The 22,327-nt window shown below is 46.8% G+C and overlaps 1 protein-coding gene across 1 annotated transcript in view; it reads right to left on the bottom strand.

Annotated features, from left to right (window-relative positions):
• Positions 1 to 22,327, bottom strand: part of SMAD3 (SMAD family member 3) — a 69,517-nt gene that overhangs the window by 13,548 nt on the left and 33,642 nt on the right. Inside the window, exons 2-5 of the mRNA XM_021552621.3 lie at positions 4,662 to 4,855; positions 3,699 to 3,833; positions 2,958 to 3,032; positions 2,147 to 2,197 (exon numbers count right to left, since the gene is read on the bottom strand). Coding sequence (XP_021408296.1) covers positions 2,147 to 2,197; positions 2,958 to 3,032; positions 3,699 to 3,833; positions 4,662 to 4,855 — 455 coding nt within the window. The remainder of the gene's footprint in view (positions 1 to 2,146; positions 2,198 to 2,957; positions 3,033 to 3,698; positions 3,834 to 4,661; positions 4,856 to 22,327) is intronic.

The following is a 22,327-nucleotide window of genomic DNA, read 5'->3' as shown; positions in this document are numbered from 1 at the left end:
CCCTGCCCCTGGAGGTAACCCTGCCCCTGGTGTCACACTTGGTTTGCCTTGTGCTGCTTTACTGCCTCTGGAGCTCCCTGGAATATGGCCATGGGATTTAAGTCCAAAGTTCAGTTTACACAAAGTGAACTGTCTCAAGAGCTCCAGGTAGTTCTGCTCAAATAAACAAAGCAGTCCTGGGACATTGTTTTCTTCATGGCAAAGCCCCACCTCTGCTCCAGAGCTGAGAAACTCCCTCCTTGCACACACTGCTGTGGGCTTTGGATTTCTGCTCCATTTTCTCCACAGATAAACACAGAAAGCCTCATTAGACTCCTGCAGAGCAAAGTCCAGCCCTAGACAGTGGAGTTTGCTCACCCAGGAATTACAGCAGTGCTGCAGCAGCTCCTTCCTGGGCTGTGACCATCAGGCTGAAGGTCTGATTTCCCCGAGAGCAGCTCCTTGCTGCAGATAAACCATTTACAACACTCATGTGATGACAATTTTGCCCTTGGACACTTTTAAGTGTGGCTCAGCTGCTCTTTCATGTATTATTTCGTAGCTTCCTCAAAGGCAAAAATTTACAATAAAATTAAAAGCAACAAGAAGTTCTTCATTTGTGGAAGCTCCTGCCTGAGAGCAGTAAGTATGGTTTGCAAGAATTCAAAGCCTTTTTTAAATGCTGGTAAATTAAACTGCTTCACTGCTGTCTGCTCCTCGGACTACAAAGAGATTCCTTGTGCTTTACCAGCTTCACCTGCTCCTTTTTTTTGTCCCCAGACAGCACCTGAGACATCTGATGTGTTACCAACCAGTGTCCCTGTCAGGAAGGATATGGGGGTTCTGTTTCCCAGGAACTCCTTCCTGCCTTATGGAAAGGCAGATATCACTTGCCAGGTTGAGTTTGTTACATGGAATTGGCTTTTTATTTTTAGGTTGAAAAAACTGCAGGAAAAATTGAAAGAAAGTCTCATCAGCTCCTAGGCAGCACACAGGAAAAAATGAAATAAAAATGTCTCAGTCATGCATTCTCTTCTTGCGCTGTAGCAGTTAAAGAAATAAAAGTTTTGTGTCACCATGGCAATATTAAAAAAAGAAGTGGGGGAAAAAAAGAAATCCTCTGTTCAACAGCCCCAAGATATCCAAAAGTCAGCCAATGACTGACAAATTTTGGAGCAGTGTCAAAGTCCTGCGTGCCAGGATTAAAAGCATATGTAAACTTTATGGCCATGGTTATTCCAGAGCAGTCTCAAGTGGGCTCTGTCTGCTGCCTTAATGAACAGTTGGGGAGCTGATCCTGCAGCCAGGCAGAGCTGGGAGGGATTTTTATGGCACAGCAATTCCAAACAGGGCAGGAGCTCAGAGTGATGGAGATCAGAATGAAAATAAAGGTTGAGATAACAGAGGTGCAGAGAGAGCCACAAAAGCTCTGGTGGTGCCTCAGAGGCTCAGCTGCTCTCCCTTCTCCTCAGGGTTGCCCTGTTTGCTGTCACAGGTGTGCAGGAGTCAGTGCCAGCCATGGTCTGACAGAGCCCTTGGGGCTGGAATGTTCTCCCTGTGCCCAGGATGGAGCTGAGGGGAAAAACAACTCCAGCCTGCAGAGGGACTTGGGTTTGGGTGAGGAAAAGCAGCTGGTGGGAGCCAGATCAGTCCTGCCCTGCATCTGTGCTTTGTGCATCGCCCCCAGCACCACCACCACCTCTGCTGCTCCAGCAATGCTGCCCATGACCTCTCCATCCCCTGGCATTCCTGCACATTCCCTGGTCTCCAACCCCACACCAACCAACCTCCTCCACTTCTCTCTGCTCAGACCATGCTCAGTCTCACAAAATCACAGAATTCCAGGAGGGGTTGGATTAAAAGGGAGCTTAAATCCCACCCAGTTCCACCTCCTGCCTTGTCCAGGAACACGTTCCCCTGTCCCAGGGTACTCCAGCCTGGCCTTGGACACATCCAGGGATCCAGGGGCAGCCACAGCTCCTCTGGGAATTCCATCCCAGCCCCTCCCCACCCTCCCAGGGAACAATTCCCTGCTCACATCCAATCCAAAGCTGCCCTCTGGCAGATTCAAACCATTGGAATATTGCAAGAAGTGCACAAACTCAACAGCATCATTCAAATGTCACCCTCTTGACTGTAATTACAGCTCCCAAGATCATGTGCTTACCCAGGTTGTTGTGTGCTGGAGACATGGGGTTTGGTGATAGGTTTGGAGAACCTGAAAATCAAGGTGGGGTAATTATTGCTATGGAATCTGCACCAGGAAAAACATTCACAGGATCTGCAGTGCTGCCCAGGCTTGTTGGAGGGACAGCCCACTGCTCACTGCTGGCTCATTTCTGACACTGCAGCTTCTCTGATGGTCACTGCTCCTGACAGGAGCTTCCAGATACCAACTTGCTGCCCCTTCACTGGAGTTTAACCCATTAATTCTCCAAATTGAGCAGCACTTGGCTGTTTTGCTTTCAGGTGTCATCCTGACAGACCCAGTCAGCTGGGCATTAAAGAGCTTGGGTGTACACTGCCTGACAAAATAAAATTAAAACCGTAACACTTTATATCCCAGATCCTGCTGGGTTTGGGACAATGGAGTATTGGACCAGGTTACACAGATCTGACCCAAAAGCTGTCAGAATTTTATCCTAAATCATGTACATTTGCCTCAAGTTCTGGGCCTGTATTTTCCATATCTGCACTTGGATGTCCCATGGATGCAGACAAGTGGTGCAGCCCATTTTTATTTTTCCTTTCACACTGTTCTGAGCTGGTTTCTTTATTTGTTTTTCTATAACAAGGGAAGTCCATGACATCTGAACATTAATATGGATTATTTGAACATAATATGTGGATTATTTGAACAGAAATTAGGTACCCTCATTCCAAACCTGGCTACTTCTTTTTGTGGCAATGAGAGAAAATCTGACCATTCAACTTCCTTTGGGATACAGCCACTAAATTAAAACCCAAAGGTGACTCACCTGCATCCATGCTGGGGTTCATCTGGTGGTCACTGGTTTCTCCATCCTCACTCAGATAGCCTGGAGGAGGGGTCTCTGGAGGCACAAAACCATCACACTGTCAGTGCAACTCAAAAGTCTACATTCTAGGCCCCAAAATCATTCACTTTGTCATTCACAAGGAGCTCAGATTCTTTTTTATTACTTTTCTTTCTCAAGCTGCTGGAGGGAGGAGCCAGCACAGCCAGGGCGATATCCATATTTGTGAATAACAGAGGAGGGGGAAAACAAAAAAATCCGGATTTTCAGTCCCATGAAACTTTAAGCCACGGAGGCAGTTTTTTGTCCACATATTTTTCCTCTCCTGGAGTGCAGCTGCATAACTTGTCCATGCAAATAAGGTGTAAATTGCTTGTAAAATAGATACATAAATAGAAGAGCTGAATTCCATCAGAATTTGGAGAGTTTTACTCAAAATGGCTGAATTCCATTCAAATCTCAACCCGGTAAGGGAACATCCAGTTTAGATTTCACAATAAACTGAGGCTGTACCATTGAAGAATGCAGAGGTGACTTTAAACCCAAACAAAACAAAGCCACGAACACGCTGAGTGTCCCACATTTACAACTCCCAGCTATTTCTGCACTCTGCAGCTCCAGAGGAAGGCTGGGAAGGAAGATTCCCAGTTTGGGATGCCCAGGCAGGATTCCCTGCGCTCCCTGCCCCTTCCCTCTGCTCCCTGGATGGAAGACACAAGGTACCTGGAATGTAGTTGCTCTGGGGCTCGATACCTGCAGGGAAGTTAGTGTTCTCTGGGATGGAGTGGCTGTAGTCATCCAGGGGCGGGAATTCGGCCGGAATCTCCGTGTGCCGAGGCACCAGCACCGGAGGCAGCACTGGGGAGGGAGAACAGGCAACAGCCATGGAATGAAGGGAGTGAAACAGCAGGAAACGAGCAGAAACCACTTTGGAGTAACAGCTTTAAAGACAGGGGCTCGTTAAGGGACAGGATTTGAAGTTTGCCTCTGGAATAACAGCAGCAGGTGAGGATGCTGTTTATTCCCAGCTGGGAATGGGATAGGGCTTATCTGAGCACATCTGGTCTCTCTGCCCCCTTTCAGCTCTGCTTGAAATACCATTTAAGAGAGGGTGCACCCCACGGTTCCCAAGGAATGAGTTTCCCATAGGATGGGGCAGGCAGGTGGGATTAGCATAAACATCCTGCCTGGCTCTGCAGATCTGTGCTGACACGCAGCAGAAGCTCCTGCAGCTCCAGATCAAAGTCTGTTCCAGAGGCAGGAGGAGACTCCAGAACAGGAAGCTGGGAGCTGTTCTTAGACCCAGCTCAGCAGTTTATCCTTAATTTAACCCCAGCAGAGAGGGATGCACAGAACACTGCTACAGTTCCTTCTGTGCACACTGGGAACCTGCTCACTTGGATTTCATCAATTCCCAACCAAATTTCCCCCCTGAGTGCAGGTTCATAAATTATCCTACTCCACAGAGTAAGGGATTACCACCAATAACAGACCCACTGTGTGCCTGGGAATGCCCTCAGAGATGCCTCCTGCTGCAGGAGAGACTGAGCAGGGATCTCCTAGGAATGCCACTGGAGATGTCTCCTACTCCAGGAGAGGCTGGGGATGGCAGGGATCTCCTGGGAATGCCCCTGGAGATGCCTCCTGCTGCAGGAGAGGCTGGGGAGGGCAGGGCTGTGGTGGTACCTGGGGTCTCCACTCTCTGGTAGTGGTAGGGGTTGACACAGACTTCGTCCTTCTTCATGTTGAAGGCGAACTCGCACATCTCCATGGCACGCAGCTCGTGGTGGCTGTGCAGGTCGGGCCAGCGCCACAGGCGGCAGTAGATGACGTGGGGGAGCCCCTTCCTGTGGGACACCTGCAGCCGCCCATCCAGGGACCTGCGGAGGAGCACACAGAGGTGCTGAGCCCAGGGTTAACAGCACGGGGCTGGTTCTAGCCCGGCATGGTCACCAACCAACGCCCGGCATGGTCACCAACCAGCGCCTAGCACAGTCACCAACCAACACCTGGCATGGTCACCAACATCCAGCACGGTCACCAACAAACACCCGGCACGGTCACCAACCAACACCTGGCATGGTCACCAACATCCAGCACGGTCACCAACAAACACCCGGCATGGTCACCAACAAACACCTGGCACGGTCACCAACCAACACCCAGCATGGTCAACAACCAACACCCAGCACGGTCACCAACCAACACCCAGCATGGCCAACAACCAACACGCAACATGGTCACTAATGCCCAGTACAATCACCAACACCCGGCACGGTCACCAACACCCAGTGCTCCCGGGGAGCTGCTGGTGCCCATCCTCAGGGCAAGGATTTCCCTCCAAAAGCAGTAAAATCCTGGAATCCCAGCCTGCTTGGGGTTGGAAGGGATCTTAAAGCCCATCCAGTGCCACCCCTGCCATGGCAGGGACACCTTCCCCTGTCCCAGGTGCTCCCAGCCCAGTGTCCAGCCTGGCCTTGGGCACTGCCAGGGATCCAGGGGCAGCCCCAGCTGCTCTGGGAATTGCAGCCCAGCCCCTCCCAGGGAACAATTCCTCCTCACTATCCCAGCTAACCCCACCCTCATTCAGTCTGAAGCCATTCCCTGTGTCCTGTCCCTCCATCCCTCATCCCAAATCCCTCCCCAGCTCTCCTGGAGCCCCTTTAGGCACTGGATGAATTATCCTCAACAAAAAACATTTATTTCATGCAACAGCTCTGCTCTGGATTTACTCTTGGATATCTGGATTTTCAAATTGTTTCTTTACTATTTTATGGTTGATTAGGAGGCAGAGACAAAAGCTACAGCCAGTAAGGACATGACAATTCAGTGATACTCAAAACATTGACACATCCTAAACAAGCAGGGTTTGCACAGGTCTGAGCCATCTCTGCTGTGCTTGGAAAGGTGTTACATCTTAAAATGTCTCTTAATAAACCTGGACTTTTAAAGCACAGATGAATTTTCATTGTGACAAAATCAATATAGATATCATTTATGCACATTTATCTACTATGTCTATATAAAGTTCACAAATCTTACAAACAACCAAGACTTCCAGCTTCATTTTCCAAGTTGCAGCTTGAAAGCAAATAAAGAGGTTTTTTTACAGCATTGCTTATTTTTATTTTTTACATCTACCCTGTGTCTCGTCCAGCTTATTTTTTCACCTAATCCCATCCCCAACTCATAACAGCCTCTTCCTAGCAAACCTTCCCAGGAAGCAGGACAAGAGCTTTCAACTCCTCTGCAGCAGAGGAAAAAGCTGGAGCAGGGTCTCCTCCATCCTGGATGAATGGGAGCTGCCCCCAGGCACTTCCTTTGAAGTCCAACCCTTCATTTCCCTTGCTTTTCCTAATGACCCAAATGAACCACTTCAGGGCTTTGCTGAAATGAAATATTTCTCTTTTTTAATTTGTCAAGGAGACAGAAAAGTTAAGAAAATTGAAATTTTACTCGGAATTATTTCCCCTGGTTCTTTGTGTTGGCAGCCGAGTTAGAAAAACAAAATGAACCCAAAGCAAAACACACAAACAATTATCCCAAAGAGGCTGGGCTCATCTTGGCTGCCCTAAGAGAGTTTTCCCAAAAGCTCCTCTGGCAGAGCTCAGTACCACACACACCTTTGCAAACACTGCTACAACAACAAGGAAGGCAAAACACAACTGATTCCAGCCAAAATTGGGGAATATCCCCAGGGGCTACACCTGAGCTCCTGGGCAAGCTGGGAATTCTGGTGTTGATTTCACTGGAGCCAAGACTTCAGTGATGTGACCTCAGAACTAATCAGGTTAGAAAAACTTTTTAAAAATACAGATGAAAATATTCACTGAATTTAGCAAAAGGAGAAGAGACAAGGAAGAAACCAGGAGTGCTCCTCCATCCCCCTCACCTTTGCCTGCTTGGCAGCATTTCTTGCATCCAGCGAGGAGAAAAGAGAAAAAAGAAGAGTCAGAGAGAATATTCCACTTATCCCAGCTGTGGGAAGTGTTACTCCTGCTCCCAGTCTCCAGCAGCACATGGACCCTGAGCAGCTGAGGTGGGGCGTTCACACAAAATGTGTTTGATTTTGGGGTTATTTCCAAGGATGGGGCTCTCCCTGCATTCCCCAAAAAACCAGCAGGGGTGGAAAAGCCCTTCCTGCCCCCAGGCCAGGCTCTGCCCACAGCACAGAGAGATGGAATTCCCTTATCTGAAGAGACTTTTTACAACCAGAGCCACCTGGTTTATTTTCAGATCCAGCAACCTCGCCCTCTCCCCTCCATTAGAGATAAGGTAAAAGGAATGATATTTCCCCAAAGCCCCCTGGGTTCCTTGGGTTTTTCTGGTTGGGAAATCTCTCCTCAGGTTCAAAACAGCATCTTGAAATGTGGCTGAGGAACAGGGCAGCTCCACTTCCTCCTGCTGTCCTGCCCCAACCCTCCAGGAGCATTTTCCTCAGCCCTCCAGGGGTGTTTTCTGCCAAGGAACAAACCCCTGGCGTGGCTGAGATGGGGCAGGAGATGAGAGGAGCCAACACTGCTCTGCCCAGGGCAGCCCCAGGGGTGCACAGCCATCCCATAATGATCTCCAGGGCACACACAACTTCTTCCCTCTCCCGGTCCTGTTCTGCAGCACGGGCTGATCCCAAAGCATCCCAGAGCTCAGCACATCCAGACTTTGTTAAAATTAACAGAATTTAACCCCAAATTTCCCTTGGGATGCTGAATTGTTCCTCCTTTTTACCTTTCCTTGACCCAGCCTGGGCTGAGCAGCTCTCCCTGCACAACTTCCTTGAAACGTTTATTATTCCATATTATTTAACGGGATTGCTTTGGAAATTACTGATATTTTTTGGATTTTTCCCTAAAAAAACAGCACAATTTCTGTTTTGTCAGCCAAGTATTCACTGCACGGAGTCCTAGAGAACCAAAAACCCTTCATAAGGCTGAGCACCTTTAGGATGGATCCATCCTTAAAAGCCATTTTTGAGGGAAATTTATCACACCAAGCTGCCTCTCCAAGGCCAAAAGCTGCTCAAAGAGCAAAGGGCAATGGTGAGGATTTAATGGCAAAAACAGGGAGGGGAGGGAAAAAAATGACAGCAACATTGAGGCTTTATTTTTAAACAATCTGTCTGAATTAGGCAGGAGAACATTGCACAATCTGAATTTGATTTCCAGGCCTGATTGGGTTTTTTTTTTCTGCCTCTTTGGGGTTTGTTGTTGTTGGGGTTTTTCTGTTGGGTTTGTTTTGTGGTTGCTTTTTTTAACTGTATTTAATTTGTAAGAACCTGGATTGCGAAAGACAAAAAACCCACCCCACGTTCTGAAAGAGTTTGGTTGTTTTATTTGTTCCTCTTTGAGCATTTTGCAGCTATCTTTAGATGGATACTGAAACTCTTCCTTGCACCCATTCTCTTGCTTTAAAAGCAAAGCTGAAATCAGGGGTGCATAAACCAGGAGTGCAAATTAAGGAAAGTGATCTAAGCAATCAAATAGTTTTGCCCAGGTTGGAAAAATTCAGATTTCCTCCATTAGAGATCCAATCCCTTCCCCATCAGTTTTATATCCCTGTCGTTAATCTTGCAAGAGACCAAAATTCCTGAAAAACTCAAGTATGCAGTAACATCAGTGTGTGCAAAAAAGGGAAAGAAGGGAAAAAAGGAAGAAAAATTGAAATTGTTCACTTTAAAAACCACGAGCAGGAGTTGGTTTTTAAACCCATGACTAATAAGTTGCCTGTTGCTCTAAAATTCACCAAGAACTGTGGCCACGGGCTGTGATTTTTCTCCTGAACACAGAACATGGTAAGTGGTTCCTTACTGGCCCCGCATCTGGGCTGCAGCAGGGAAATTAGGATTTATTCTTGTAGCAGAATCTGGCTGTTGTGTGCAGAGCTCTGTCATATCCACAGGGCTTCACTGAGCACTTGGATAAAATCTCAACTTTCCCTCAACAGCGGCCAAACCAACAAGAGGGAATAAAAAAATGACCCACACAGCACATTTGTAACTCCAAAGCTGATCCTTTGCCATCTCTTTCCCCTCAATTTGCTCAGCATCGCTGAATTTTCCAATTTCTGGGGCACTTTTAACAGTGCTGTCATTCAAGGTCTGGAAAAAGAAGTTCCCTGTGTCAAACTGAGGTTTGCAATGTGCTGCCAGAGAGGAAACTAATAATTAACACTCCTGTTTAAAATATATAAAAGATTAAAACAATTAATAAATGTGTAATTTTCAACATATGTCTACAGAGAGGAAAGTTTTTACAACCTCGAAATGAGTGGAGTTAAAGGATTTTCCCAAAGCAAAAGAAAAGTTTGTTGCAGAGCAAGACCAGGAGAGAAGAATGAATTTCTCCCTCAATACTCCCAATAATCCCCCCTATTTTTTGCTGGTAACTCTTTTTTTTTTTTTTTTTCCTTCCCACTAAAATCCTCTTTTGGATTTGGAGGGAAACCACACATCCTTTACAAAACAACCCACAGCATCAGGTAAAGAGAAATTCACGTTTTCTTCCGGTGCTGCAGAATTCCTCCGCTCAAATCTCGTTTGCTCAGGGTTTGCAGAGGAGCTGATAATAGCAAAAAATTATCAATGTTTCTTGTGTAAATGGTTTTTTACCTGCCCATTTCCATCCCAGTCTTTGCAGCCTCCCCTTCCCCCTCTGCAGAGCTGCAGAAGTCCAGCGCTGGGAGTTGATGTCAGGATCAGATTATGACAGCATGAGTCATTTATTAAGATTCCAGTAAGCTCTTTAGCAGGTGCCTTGAGACCGTATTTTTCAGAGTCTAATTTCACATTCAGACATAAGTACATTTTATTGGTTTACCATAAACTCTCTGCCCATTGTTGCTGCTCCACAGAGCCTTGTCCCCCTTCCACTCTCAGTTTAATTCAGATTTCTTTAAAGCTACGGAGAGATCTCATTTTCTCATCTATCATCACCTATTTTTTCTCCTGTATTTTTTACAGATCTCTGTTCTTTACAACTCTTCCGTTTCTGCCCCAGCTACAGGATATTGGTTGGTGGCTACTAAACCCAGCTCCCTCTCCTCTATTTTTAGCCATTTTGTAATTTTATGCCACTCCATTTCCTTCAGCCCCTCCTCTTCCTGATAGCCAGGAGCACAGATAAATAAGATACCCCAGAGACCCAAGCACACATCCTCCTACCCCAGAAAAGACAGAATGTATCCTAATGCTTAATTAAGGCTTAATCAAAAACCCACATTCTAATATACATTCCAATGTTTCTTCCTTTTCTCCATAGAAAATAAGGGGTGCAAGTGGAATTCGAGGCTGTGTTTCTGAAGGTATTGCATCCCTGGCACCTCTAAATGTGAAATCCACTTTTTCTAAGCACTCCTGGTACTTTTATTTATCCCAGCAAAGTTTATTGGCCCAAATCTGTGTCAGAATCATTGAAATGTATTTGTGCTTGAGCCTTAAGGGTGCAGGGAGTGGACACAGGAGAGATTTCTGAACGTGCCTTTTTGAAAAGTCATTTATCAGAGCTCGTCATTTCTTCCCAGAATCCCGTATTCAACTCCAGAGCTGAAATCCAAAACCCAACACACTTTCATCCAAGCAAAGCAGCCACTTCCCCTCTCCCAGGAGACTCCAGGCATCCTGATGGGGCCGTGGGCTTGCACGGGCAGGGCACTTCCAGGAGGAGAAAAGGGATGGATGGAAATGCCAAGGAAATTCAGATCACCTTCTATAGCCCAGAGTGCATCCAAAACAAAAGCATTTCAAGGGGGACTGAATTAATGAAGAAAAATGCAATAAAAGCTGCTGTAAAACTCAGTTATTCTGTCAGCCTCCATGGTACGTACACTGATTTACAAGTAATATCCAGTTTCTATGTGCATCTTCTTGATGCTGCAGGGGAAAAAAACGCTCCTATTTTCACTGAAATCAAGAGAGTTCTGCAAATCAGCATCAGTTGTTGATATAACCCAGATAAACCAGAGCAAGAGAACCCAGGAAAGAAAGGAAAAAGAAACTCATGTGCTGCACAGTGCTTGGACAGAAGCCTCACACCAAGAGCTGCTGCCCCAAATATGTGTGTGCTAACAAAAGCAAAAGGAGTTATCCAAGGGAGAGGGGGAAAATGACAGTTTTAAGACCTTGGCCTCCCCTTCACAATATATACAATTCCCAGTGCCTTCAACAGAACCTTCATATAAATACCAGAGTCGGAACTGGCTCCTCAGACAAATGTTTGTGCATTCTATCAAGTTGGGACAAAGCCAGCATTTCTTATGGAAACATTTCTGGTGGTCCTGGACAAAGAACATGTTTACTTTATAGCAGATATAGCTAAAAATACATTGTGCTCCAGCCTCCAATTATCTTGTTTGGAATAGTTTGAGGCTACTCGAGGTTCGTTGCTGTTATTTTCTTTATTATACAGTGAAAACGTTGCTGCTTTTCCTGTAATTTTGAAAAGCAGCTATTTGCAGGTTTGCCCATCTGCGTTTGGACCTCCCCCGCAGGGATAATGAGATCCAGGGTGAAATTTTCCAGAGTGCCCATCTCCCGTTTTCAAAAGCAACTTAAGGCAGAGATCAGTGCTCTGCTGGAATTACAGAGGCATTTTAAGTCTTCCCTTAATCCCACTGGATCTGCGTTCTGCTGCTTTTCAAGCGGGGTTAGCAGCCGCTCACACATGTAATTATTTGCACAACCAGTAGCAATTAACAGCACACCACAAACAAGGGGACCTGGTCCCACAGACTTCCTGCAGCCTCCTCCCCAGGGATGTCCCACACCTGAGGGGACCTGGTCTCCTTGAAATAAAACCCAGCTTGCTTACTGAAATCTTCCTGGGTTCCTCACAGCCCTTTTCCCAAGGAATTCTTTACCCAGCTCTGTATTCCAAGGGAGCATTCCCAGCTCCAGTGAATCACTTGTGGGTGAATCACTTCCCATGTGCTTCATCCCGGAGCGATTCCCACAGGCTTCCCCCTAAGCGGGATGACACAGAGCGACCCAAGCAAAGCCCGGAGTTCCCAGCAGGACTCCACACAAGGTGTGTGCTGAGGTGAAAAGGGTACTGCAAGCAGGCTCTGCTCATTCTACAGCTCTGAGCAGCCCCGTTGTGAGTCACCAGCCACGCAGGAACAATCCGGCCCCAAAACCAGCCCAAAAAAATGGGATGTCTTTGGGGAGTGCTGCAGATTTCAGATGGAGCTGCTCATTAAAAGCTCACCCGAGTTAATATTGAACAGTCCCTTCTGTTGGTGACTGCCAGTGAAATCAGTGTTGGCTGTGTTTGGAGGAAGCATTTTGGAAACTCCTCTGTCTCATAATCAGCTTTTACAGCACCTCTGAGGAGGCTGAGGGCAGACAGGAGGTGCTGCTGTTTTTTGGGGTTATTATTCTGATCTATTCTTACAATAAGAAAAAAGGATTCTCTGGACCAGAGAGGTGGAAGACGCTTCAGCTGAAATATTTTTTTTCCCCCACCTCAAGCTCTCAGCAGCAAAAAGGAAGCTGTGTATGGGGCCTACCTGAAAGGTTCCTTTCTTCCTGTGACTCTCCAGAGCAGGGGCAAGGGCTGTTTTCACTCGCAGCAGAAGTCACTCCCTCAGCCACCTCCTCCAGCCAAGATAATTATCTTATTCATGGAAGCCAAATTCTGCCTCCCTAAATTACAGATTATGTTTTAAAAAAACTTGAAAAACTTTGAGAAAAGGAGGGGGAGAAATATCTTATCTTCCCCATGCTGCGAGACACGAGGAATTCTCTGCTTGCCTACGATGTGATTTTTCCACATTTGCTGCTGTCTGGATGCCCCATTTCCCTCTGTCCTTCACTCTTCCCTGCCCTGGTGCTCCTGGGTGTGTAATTCCAAAGCTGAGCTCTGACTAATGCAGGATGTGTGGGAGAGCAGCTCCATGAATAAGAGCTCTCCAAAGCACCAGGATCACGCTAAGTCACTCTTATCACCCAAACAGGATCTCCAGCGTGTGTGTGCACAGGGACCTTCCTCTCAGGGTTTCATCACTGCTATTGCTCCGTGGAAATCCAGCTGGGGTGACAGAAAATGCAGCAGGAAAAAGCAAGTGGCTAAAATCAACATAAACAAATACCTTATTTTCATGTAAATGTCAGTAGTAATAAAAGCTTGAGGCAAGAAGTGATTAAAGAACAGTCCAGAAAAAAACCCAGCATGAAAACAAGTCACCTTTCAACCACCACAGGACGCAGAACTGTTCCCAAATGAGATGTTTTTCAAAAGTTTTCCATGAGGTGTCCATTACGAACAGCTGAAAATATCAACTGCATCCAAACTCACATTTAAGGAACAGAGAGCCATTTCAGGTACCTTTCCTGTAGCCAGCTCCCCCTTCCCCCCCTCCAAACTCCAAAGAATATTTGATATTCATGTCCTGAGAACCTCACTGGATAAATGCTTAAACACTGAGCTTAAACCAGATCTGGAGCTTGCCAAGGAGAGGGAATGAGGAGGGAAGCAGACTTACAGGTAAATATTAGTTTGTACTTGAAAAAGCCAGAGCACATTTTGAAGCTGCTTTTGATTTTCAAGCCAACCTCTGTCAACCACTGGAAGGCCAAGGTGACACAGGGGGACAAACACCAGGCAGCTGCTCTGGGGGGACAGTGGCACAGAGAGGCAAATGATGGAAAACAACCAGCAGAATTGCAGAAGAAAGGGATGTTTTCCTTCCTCATTTCCTTTCTGGCCCCTCTTGGCTGGTGCCAGGCACACAGAGGTGGGCTGGGCTGTGCAGGGGCACTTCTGGCACTGCCCAGAGGGGCAGGGAATGCTGTTTGGGAATGCCCTCCTCCTCTCTGCCCCACACAGCCCTCACATCTTCCTGGGCAATAATGCCAGAGAAAAACTCTGGAAGTTCTTTGGAGAGATCCCCCCTGATCTGACTGGGAATCCAGAGAAGACAAAACAATTCCCAGTTCTTCAAACCCTCCCGTGTTTTCAGCATTCTGCAAGTGCACAAATAGATTTGTCCAGCTCTGGGGTGCAGCCAGGATGAGAAGGACACCAAAGCCCTGCGTGGCAGCCAACACCAACATCCCAGCACTCTGATGGCACCATGAGACCACCACCCCTCAGTCCAAACCAAAGCTCTGGGGGCACTTCTGAGCGAGCCATAATCACTGTGCAGATGAAATGCAGACAGGAGCCAGAACACCACCCAGCTCCTCTAAACCAACACGATGAGGCACAGGGGGGTAAAGCTCAATTATGGCCTTTTTCTGGCTCCTCTGGAGCAGCAAAATGCACTTGCTGGGTGCCTGGGTCAGCAGTGACTCAGAGGACAGAGGGCTTTCCATTGAATCATCCACAGGGTTTTAAGCACCCTCCAGGTCCTGTTGGTGGGAGATGTCTCACTACCTACACCTTCCCTAAATACTGCCTGGGCTGTCCAGGGCAGGAGAGTGAGGGACACAGCCCAAACCAAGGATGCAAAAGAGCAGGAATGCTCTGGGAATACCTGGATGCTCAAAAAGGAATAATGGGCAAACACACTACGCAAAGATAGGGAAACAATGGGATAAGTCACAAATATTTGACTTCACAAGTCAAGACAGTTTTCTTTCCCCTCCCCTCGTGACTAAGCCTTTGGTCCACACACCCACTCCATCCTCAAAAAAACAACTCTACAAATGTGATTGCTCTAAAACACACAGAGGCAGTGACCAAGCACCCTCCCCCTCACAGCACTCAGCCTATTTACTAAGAGTCTGCTCTGTTTGAAACAGGATCCACCTCCCCCTCTCAATGAGACATTAAACACCAGCAAGTCCAACCTCTCCCCACTTCCCTTATCCCATTCCCAAACCTCCAGCTCTGCAGACAACATCCTTCTCCCAGCTGAACTTGCTGCAATCACTCCTAGCTGCTGCCAGGGGAAGGCCCCTGCAGTGTGCAGTGTGCCAGCTGATCCCAAACCAGCACTCCAACCCGTGCCAAGGGCTGTGCCAGGACAGCACTGGCAGCTCCATGTTCTGCATTCAACACCCCCGAGCTCAAGCTCTGTGCCGGGCCTTAACGGGTTAAACTGCTAGAGGAGAGATTTGGATTTGACATAAGGAAAGAATTCCTGCCTGTGAGGGTGGGCAGGACCTGGCACAGGTGCCCAGAGCAGCTGGGGCTGCCCCTGGATCCCTGGAATGTCCCAGGCCAGGCTGGACAGGGCTGGGAGCACCTGGGGCAGTGGAAGGTGTCCCTGCCTTGGCAGGGGGGGAATGGGGTGGGATTTAAGGTCCCTTCCCACCCAAACCTTTCTGTTATTCTCTGATTCTGCACCTCACCTGTACTGTGTCTCTGTGTGCTGCCCCAGCAGTGCTGGGGAATGGCAAAGGCACTGTCTGCACCTGCAGCCAGAAGCCCCAGGTTCAGCCCCATCCAGGTCCAGACTCACTGCATCAAACTTTACCCTAGAAACTACTCACCATCCACACCACTGCTCCAGACCACCCCCAGCAGCCTTCCCAGCCATTTTCTGTTCAATACATTTTCTTATACAAAAGTCAAAGGAAAAACAAAACCAAAAATCCAAGCTTCTGAAGCAAGTGAAGACCTAACCCTTCTTTTTCCTTTTAGCAACTAAAACAACTTGCCTGTCCTTATGTCATCCCAGCTAATCTCTTCCTCCTCTCTGGCACATCAGATAAATATCTTGTTCCTCCAACCCATCAGAAAACACAGCTGCTAAAATTATCACTCTGACCCATCAATCACCCTTCCTCTCTCACATTGTCCCTTATCTTCTCGGAGGTATGAAGTTCAAAACCTTGTCCTCAAGGCACTCCAGCCCTCTTTTATAACACACTTGAGAGCTCATACCAACAGCAGCTTGTCCCAAACTCCTTGTCCAGACTGGGCATCCCCCAAATGCTTCCCTCTGGCTTCTCCTTCCCTCCCACCTGGGCCCCTCTCCCTGCTTTTGGCAGCTTTCAGCATTACAGTGGTGTAGAAATTCCTTCCAACCCTGAAGAGATGGGAGGATGATCCTTCACCATCTCGTTTCCTTGGGAAGGCTGATTAAACTGAGAGCACCAACCAGGATCAACACGATGCAAGCAGACAAAAAGGTTTGCAGGGAGCAGAAAGTGCAAAATTATTGAAGTAATTAATACAGCCCGTGGTTACAGTTTTCCCTGGATATTCCCAGGAGTGCTGCCTTACATCTCTGAGCCTGCCAGCTTCTCAGTACAGGGACTGTCTGTATTTTTTCCCCTCTTCTAAAGTAATAAGCACGTTCTTGGCAGCTAAATTATTAATAAGGAACAAATGGTAATTGATTTATAGATGAGCCTGAAAAAGAGGGTTTGTCTTCTTCAGTCTTTTAAGTCACCATGGCCACAAGGCTTTGTGCTGGTTCTATCCCCTCCGAAATGTCCCACCCAGACCTGTAATGCAGCACATCCAGCTCCAAATGATCTGTGGTTGTGTGACCCCTTCACCTCTGTTGTATCTGACCACTGAGCAGATATTGCAAAACAGAAACAAAATGTTCATTGTTCATCCTGTCTCCCTCTCTTCTCAGCCGGCAAGAAAAAGCTTAATTGGATTAGTTCTTAAGATTTTATTTTTACCCATTGTGAGCTTGTGAGAAAAAAAAAAAAATACTCATGGAAAAGATGAGTTTTGAATCCAGCCTTTGAATATGCTGAGCTTGGGGAATTAGCTCTCAGTGCTGGTGGAAAGTTCCACAGTTCTGGCCCAGGACTTCACAGCAGAAGTCTCCATCCTGCTCCTCAAGCACGACTCACTCCCATTTCAGCTGCAGCACTCGCAGCAGGAATCTGTGCTCCCATTCTGACCTGGGGATCTCCGGGAAGGTCCTTCCCCTGCACGGACCTGGCTGAGGCAGCAGGAGCAGAGCAGCTCATTTATTCTAATTACACACAGCCTCCCCTGCTTTCACAGCACTCCCCACAAGTTGTTTAGCAGCCAGCCTGCCACAAACTCAACCTTTCTGAGGCAGAGCCATGCTTTACTGAAAGCAACCCAAAGTTTGTTTCTAGAAACATTATGGAGATGACATGCAAAACACACAGCACTGCTGTGTAAAGGCTGGCTGCATCCCAAACAATGGCAGCTCTTCCATGAGGCAAAAACAGACCTTCAAAGGCTTGTGGGCAAATATACTGTCACTGAATATTTTGTCATGGAAGCAAGAGCCTAAAAATATCCCAGGAGCAGATAATGCAGTGAGACAGCGCGGCTCACATCCTGCCTGCCTCTGTAAACAGCCGGTGTGAGCTGCCACCATTGTGCAAATCAGGCCACCCCGACCAGAAAGTAGGACAGGGGTTTGAGACCTCCTGCTCCTCCATCCCATTGCCCTGTGCTCCTCCTGCCTCCATCCCAGAGCCTCCTGCTCCTCCATCCCAGAGCCCTGTGCTCCTCCTGCTCCTCCATCCCAGAGCCTCCTGCTCCTCCATCCCAGAGCCCTGTGCTCCTCCTGCTCCTCCATCCCAGAGCCTCCTGCTCCTCCATCCCAGAGCCCTGTGCTCCTCCTGCCTCCATCCCAGAGCCTCCTGCTCCTCCTTCTCCTCCATCCCAGAGCCCTGTGCTCCCCCAGCCTCCATCCCAGAGCCCTGTGCTCCTCCATTCCAGAGCCCTGTGCTCCTCCAGCCTCCATTCCAGAGCCTCCTGCTCCTCCATCCCAGAGCCCTGTGCTCCTCCTGCTCCTCCATCCCAGAGCCTCCTGCTCCTCCATCCCATTGCCCTGTGCTCCTCCATTCCAGAGCCCTGTGCTCCTCCATCCCAGAGCCCTGTGCTCCTCCTGCTCCTCCATCCCAGAGCCCTCACACTCCTCCATCCCCACCCCACAACTTCCACTCCGTTTCCCCCAGTGCTGGGAAGCTCTGGTGGCAGTGTGGCTGGGTTGTCTCAGGAATTGGGAGAGGTGAGGAAGGAGCACTTTGGGGTCCCATCTCTGCACCACGTCCTGCCCACAGCAGGAAACCCAGCCTGGGCATGTGCTGATTCACCACAGGGCTGTAATGCTGAAAATACTTCTTCTTCTCCTCCTCCTCCCTGCCAGGGAAGGGCTGTTGGGTATCTCCTTTCTCTCAGCACAAATCAAAGATAAAACATGAGTGCCCTGGATAACTGGAATACATCATATTCTGCATTCCTGACTCCCATTTGCAATATTTGGGCTTGAAGGGGAAAAGATTTTGTTTAGCATAAATGAGAGAATGGTAAAAACCACACCAAGTAGAAAAAAGTGAGGCTCTGGGGACACAGTTCTCCAACAGAGCAAAGTGAGATGAATTTCTCGTTCTAGCACATAAAGCTTAGCTGGATTTGGTAATTAAAGCCAAGTTCTCAAAATCTTCAGGTGCTTTTTAAGTGTTTTATCCTTTTCAAAATTGTCCCCATTGCTCTCAATGTTTTTCTGTAAATACAAGTGGCAGCTCCCTGCTGTGCAAGTGTACAAGGACTCTGGAAACACTCCAGGAGTTCCAACACCACAAAAATAGATGTCAAAACTTGAAATCATTAATGCAGTTATGCATAACCACCCGCACGGGCAGAACCCAGGAGCATTCAGACACTTTAAATCTGTGCTCAGAACCTCCCCTGTGCCCAGAGGTGTGGAAAGCTCTCGGGTGGAAGAGGGTGTCCAGCAGGGCAAACAGAAGCAGCCTCCCCAAACCTGTGAGGTTTGCTTCCTCGCAGCAGAGCTCTGCAGCTGAACCTGTGTGATTTGCACACGGAATAAATCCAGGGAATTCCATTCCAGCCCTTCACACCCTGCCTCTTGAGGATGCCGGATTGTTTGATGGCAGCACCCGCTAATGCCCCTAAACCCCAAGCAAATATCAGAAATATCAGGGTTACCACACAACAGGGAGAAGCAAGTCCCTGAGGCAGGAATCTCCATTCCAGCAGGATGAGCAGGTAAGCAGACGGACAAACAGGAAGGAGCAGTTATCCCAGGAGCCGCTCCTGTGCCAGGCTGTGAATGGCTTCGTGGGGAAAAGAAATCAAAACCATCCCCATCCCATTCTTCCCGCAGCGATTAATCACATTTCACTTTCAAAACACGGGTGCTGAAGTCCAGGTGAGCAAATCCTGGGAAATACACGGTTTCTTTTTACAGGCAGGGAAAGGAAAGAGGGGGGAATACATGCTAAGAACTAAAAATATATGGGTTTTTTTTCTGAAAATCAGAGTGGCATCAGGAAGGGAAGGCTGTGGGGAAATGTGTACATGAGTAAAGCAAAGGGCACCAGTCCTTTCTGCTTTCCTCTGCTGATCGCCCTTGATAAATTATCATGACTCTTTAGGGATTCTTTCAAAATCTGCTTTTAATTATTTACTCGTATTTTTTAGGAAGATAAGATTGTCTCTGCCTTTGAAATGTCCACAATGGCCACACCCTCTCACATAGAAGGATTTCACTGCTGTAAAAGCTCTGGCTGCTCAGCCAGCTACTAATTAGTAATAAAAAAAGCAACATGGATGGCTGCAAGAGGCACGGATATGGAAACTACGTTAAAAAGTGGCATTGGGGGTTTTTGAGGACTTGATGTTAAGAATAAAATAAAAATAAATGAAAAAGTGAAATAAAATGAAATTAAAAGTAAAATTTAAAATAAAATTTAAAAAGAGAAAATGAAAAAATGAAGTAAATAAAGTAAAATAAAATAAATATAAATATAATAAATAAAAATGAAATAAAAATAAAATGAAATAAATATAAATATAAATATAAATATAAATATAAATATAAATATAAATATAAATATAAATATAAATATAAATATAAATATAAATATAATAAATAAGATAAAAAATAAAATAAAATAAAATAAAATATAAAATAAAATATAAAATAAAATATAAAATAAAATAAAATAAAATAAAATAAAATAAAATAAAATCTGGAGCAGGGCCAGGGTGCTCACTGGGGGAATGTCTCCTGACCAAGGCTGCTGCATTTCTGACTCACAAGTGAAGGTGCATCCAGCGGCTGTGTCAGGTGCTGGCTTGGCAAAAGCATTTCCTGCTAATGGCCTCTTAATTGTTTTCTGCCAGCCGTGAGCCGTTCCGCAGGGCTGTGGAGGCAGGAATTGGGAGTGCTGGGGCCATTTGTCACCGGCTGTGGAGCAGCAGCCACCTGCCACCCTGCCAGGAACGACCCCTCCTCACCCACCCTGGCATCCCACTGCTGCCCCAGTTTGGATTTTGTATTTTCACATTCTGAGCTGATTTAGCGTGTGGGTCTGGGCTCCACATCAGAGGATGCTGAGCTCTGTGCACAGAGCAGAGACAAAACAATTCCTGCTCCAGCTGGGCACCAAGGACAATGATCCAAACCTCAGCCCAGGAGCACAAACACCGTGGGCTGGAGAGAGAAAAACAAGAAGAGACTTCATAACTTAAAGCTGGAATTGGACAATGAACTCCAAGGTGCCAATGGAGCAGAACTGATCCCAGGGAGAGCCCCCGGGAGCGCTCGTGCATTTTGGGACCATTTTGGGACCATTTTGGGACCATTTTGGTTCCTCCTGGGGCAGCCCTGGCTGGGCTCTGGTGCTGCCCAAGGTGGATCCATGGAGGAGATCCTTGAATAAATCCCTGCTTTGTTCTGTGACTCTGCCCAGCCTTCCCAAGGCATCAGCAGAAGCCTTGGAATGTGTGGGCATTGCTGGACTTGGTGCACCAGCTCCATTAATTTAACTTTCAGTCAAAGCCTGAACTCAGAGGGCCCTGCACAATTCCTGGATGGAGGCAGAGCTTTGCTGTGCTCAGTTAGGATGAAAGAGACTTTGAAATCTTAGAACACTGCTGTTCTCTTAGATAATGAAGTGTTTTAACAAATAAAAATAACATTTTATTTCAGCCCCAGCAGGCAGTGCTGTCTGAGGTATCTCAAGGCAACAGCTATGAATTCTGATTTAAAGGGAACATTCACCCCGCTCTGCTCTAAGTCTATCTGAATAAAAGCCAACTTATTTAGCATTTTGCTTCCTGCTGCAAAGATTCCACTGTTGTAGGGCTGGCCTGTGAGATGAGGAAAAACAACATGGAATATCATGTGTCACTTCCTTTTCATCCCATGCAAACCTGGGCTCAGCTCAGGGGTGGGGACAGGCACCCTCCCTTCACCTCAGCTTTCAGGCACAATAAATTAACAAGGGTGGGCCTCCACTCAAAGCAACTTCTCTTTAAAGCTCTGTATTCATCAAATCCCTTCAGAACAAATTCATTTGAATGTATTTAATTTTACTTGGAGACTGATAATTGCTCGAGTGGATTGCATCATCTTCACTAAAACAGTAATGTCTTTTAAGTTTCTTTTTAGCAGCTGCCTCAGACATGCCTTAGATAATTTTGTTGGCCAACTGAGGACTAATGCAAGACATATTCTATGAATAAATGCATTTCCAGAGCCTCAGTCTCAGAAGGTGATTTTGCAAATGGCCAAGGAGAAGTGCCTGCTTTGAAGTGTTCCTGGAACTTAAACCACTGATCAAATTCTACCAAAAAAGGCTCAGAGAAATGTTACTTCAGACTGGGTTTATCTTTCCTATAAATGCAAACTACTGCATTAAAACCAGAACTTTCCTCTATTAAATGTGCACTTTCACAGCTTGGGAGTATTTAACTGAGGTGCTTAAAGTCAACATTTCATTTTCTTTCTTGGAACAGTTGAAAAAAAACTTAAAGCCAAAGTTTTCACTGGATGGAAAAGGAAACTCCAAATGTCTTTTCCCTAAAAATGAAGGATGAATTTGCACCAGTGACACAGAGTTAACACCACTCCAGCCTGCTTTGCCCTAGAAAGGATTTCCCAACCTGCAGCCTCCTGTTTTCCTTATCCAAAAGGCTCCTGATGTTTTCCCCTTGCCCGAGGATCCAGAGATTTCTGCCCTGCTGGTGGAAATCATTGCACAAGGTCCATGGAAAGGGGAAAAGAGACTTTTTGAGCTCTCTGGGAGCCTCTGGGCACTGCCCAAACCCCCAGCAGGGCATTTACTCTCTTGTTTCAACACGTTTAATTTGATTGTGCACCTCCTGTAGCAATCCTGGCCCCAGCTGGGTTTGTACTTCACCACTGAAATCCCAGAGTACTCAGCCCAAAATTCAGCACAGCAGAAAAGGCACCACATTCATCCTCTCACAGCACTCTAAAAACAGTCTGGTGGATATTTTGGGGAGGGAACAGAAAGTGGAGCCTGGTACACAGAAGGATTCATTAAATTTCTTTTCAAAAATTTTGTTCTGCTTTGTCACAACATTAAACCTGTTTGACTTACACTTTACGCAGAATGTTTACAACATGTGTGGGCAAATTTCATTATATATATCTGTCAAACTTGATTACTTTCACACAGAGATTCCTTTAAGATA

The sequence above is a fragment of the Lonchura striata genome, chromosome 11, assembly GCF_046129695.1.
Source record: "Lonchura striata isolate bLonStr1 chromosome 11, bLonStr1.mat, whole genome shotgun sequence".
In the NCBI taxonomy this organism is placed as follows: domain Eukaryota; kingdom Metazoa; phylum Chordata; class Aves; order Passeriformes; family Estrildidae; genus Lonchura; species Lonchura striata.
Note: the sequence above shows the minus strand (reverse complement) of the source record. Positions and strands in the feature narration are given on the sequence as shown.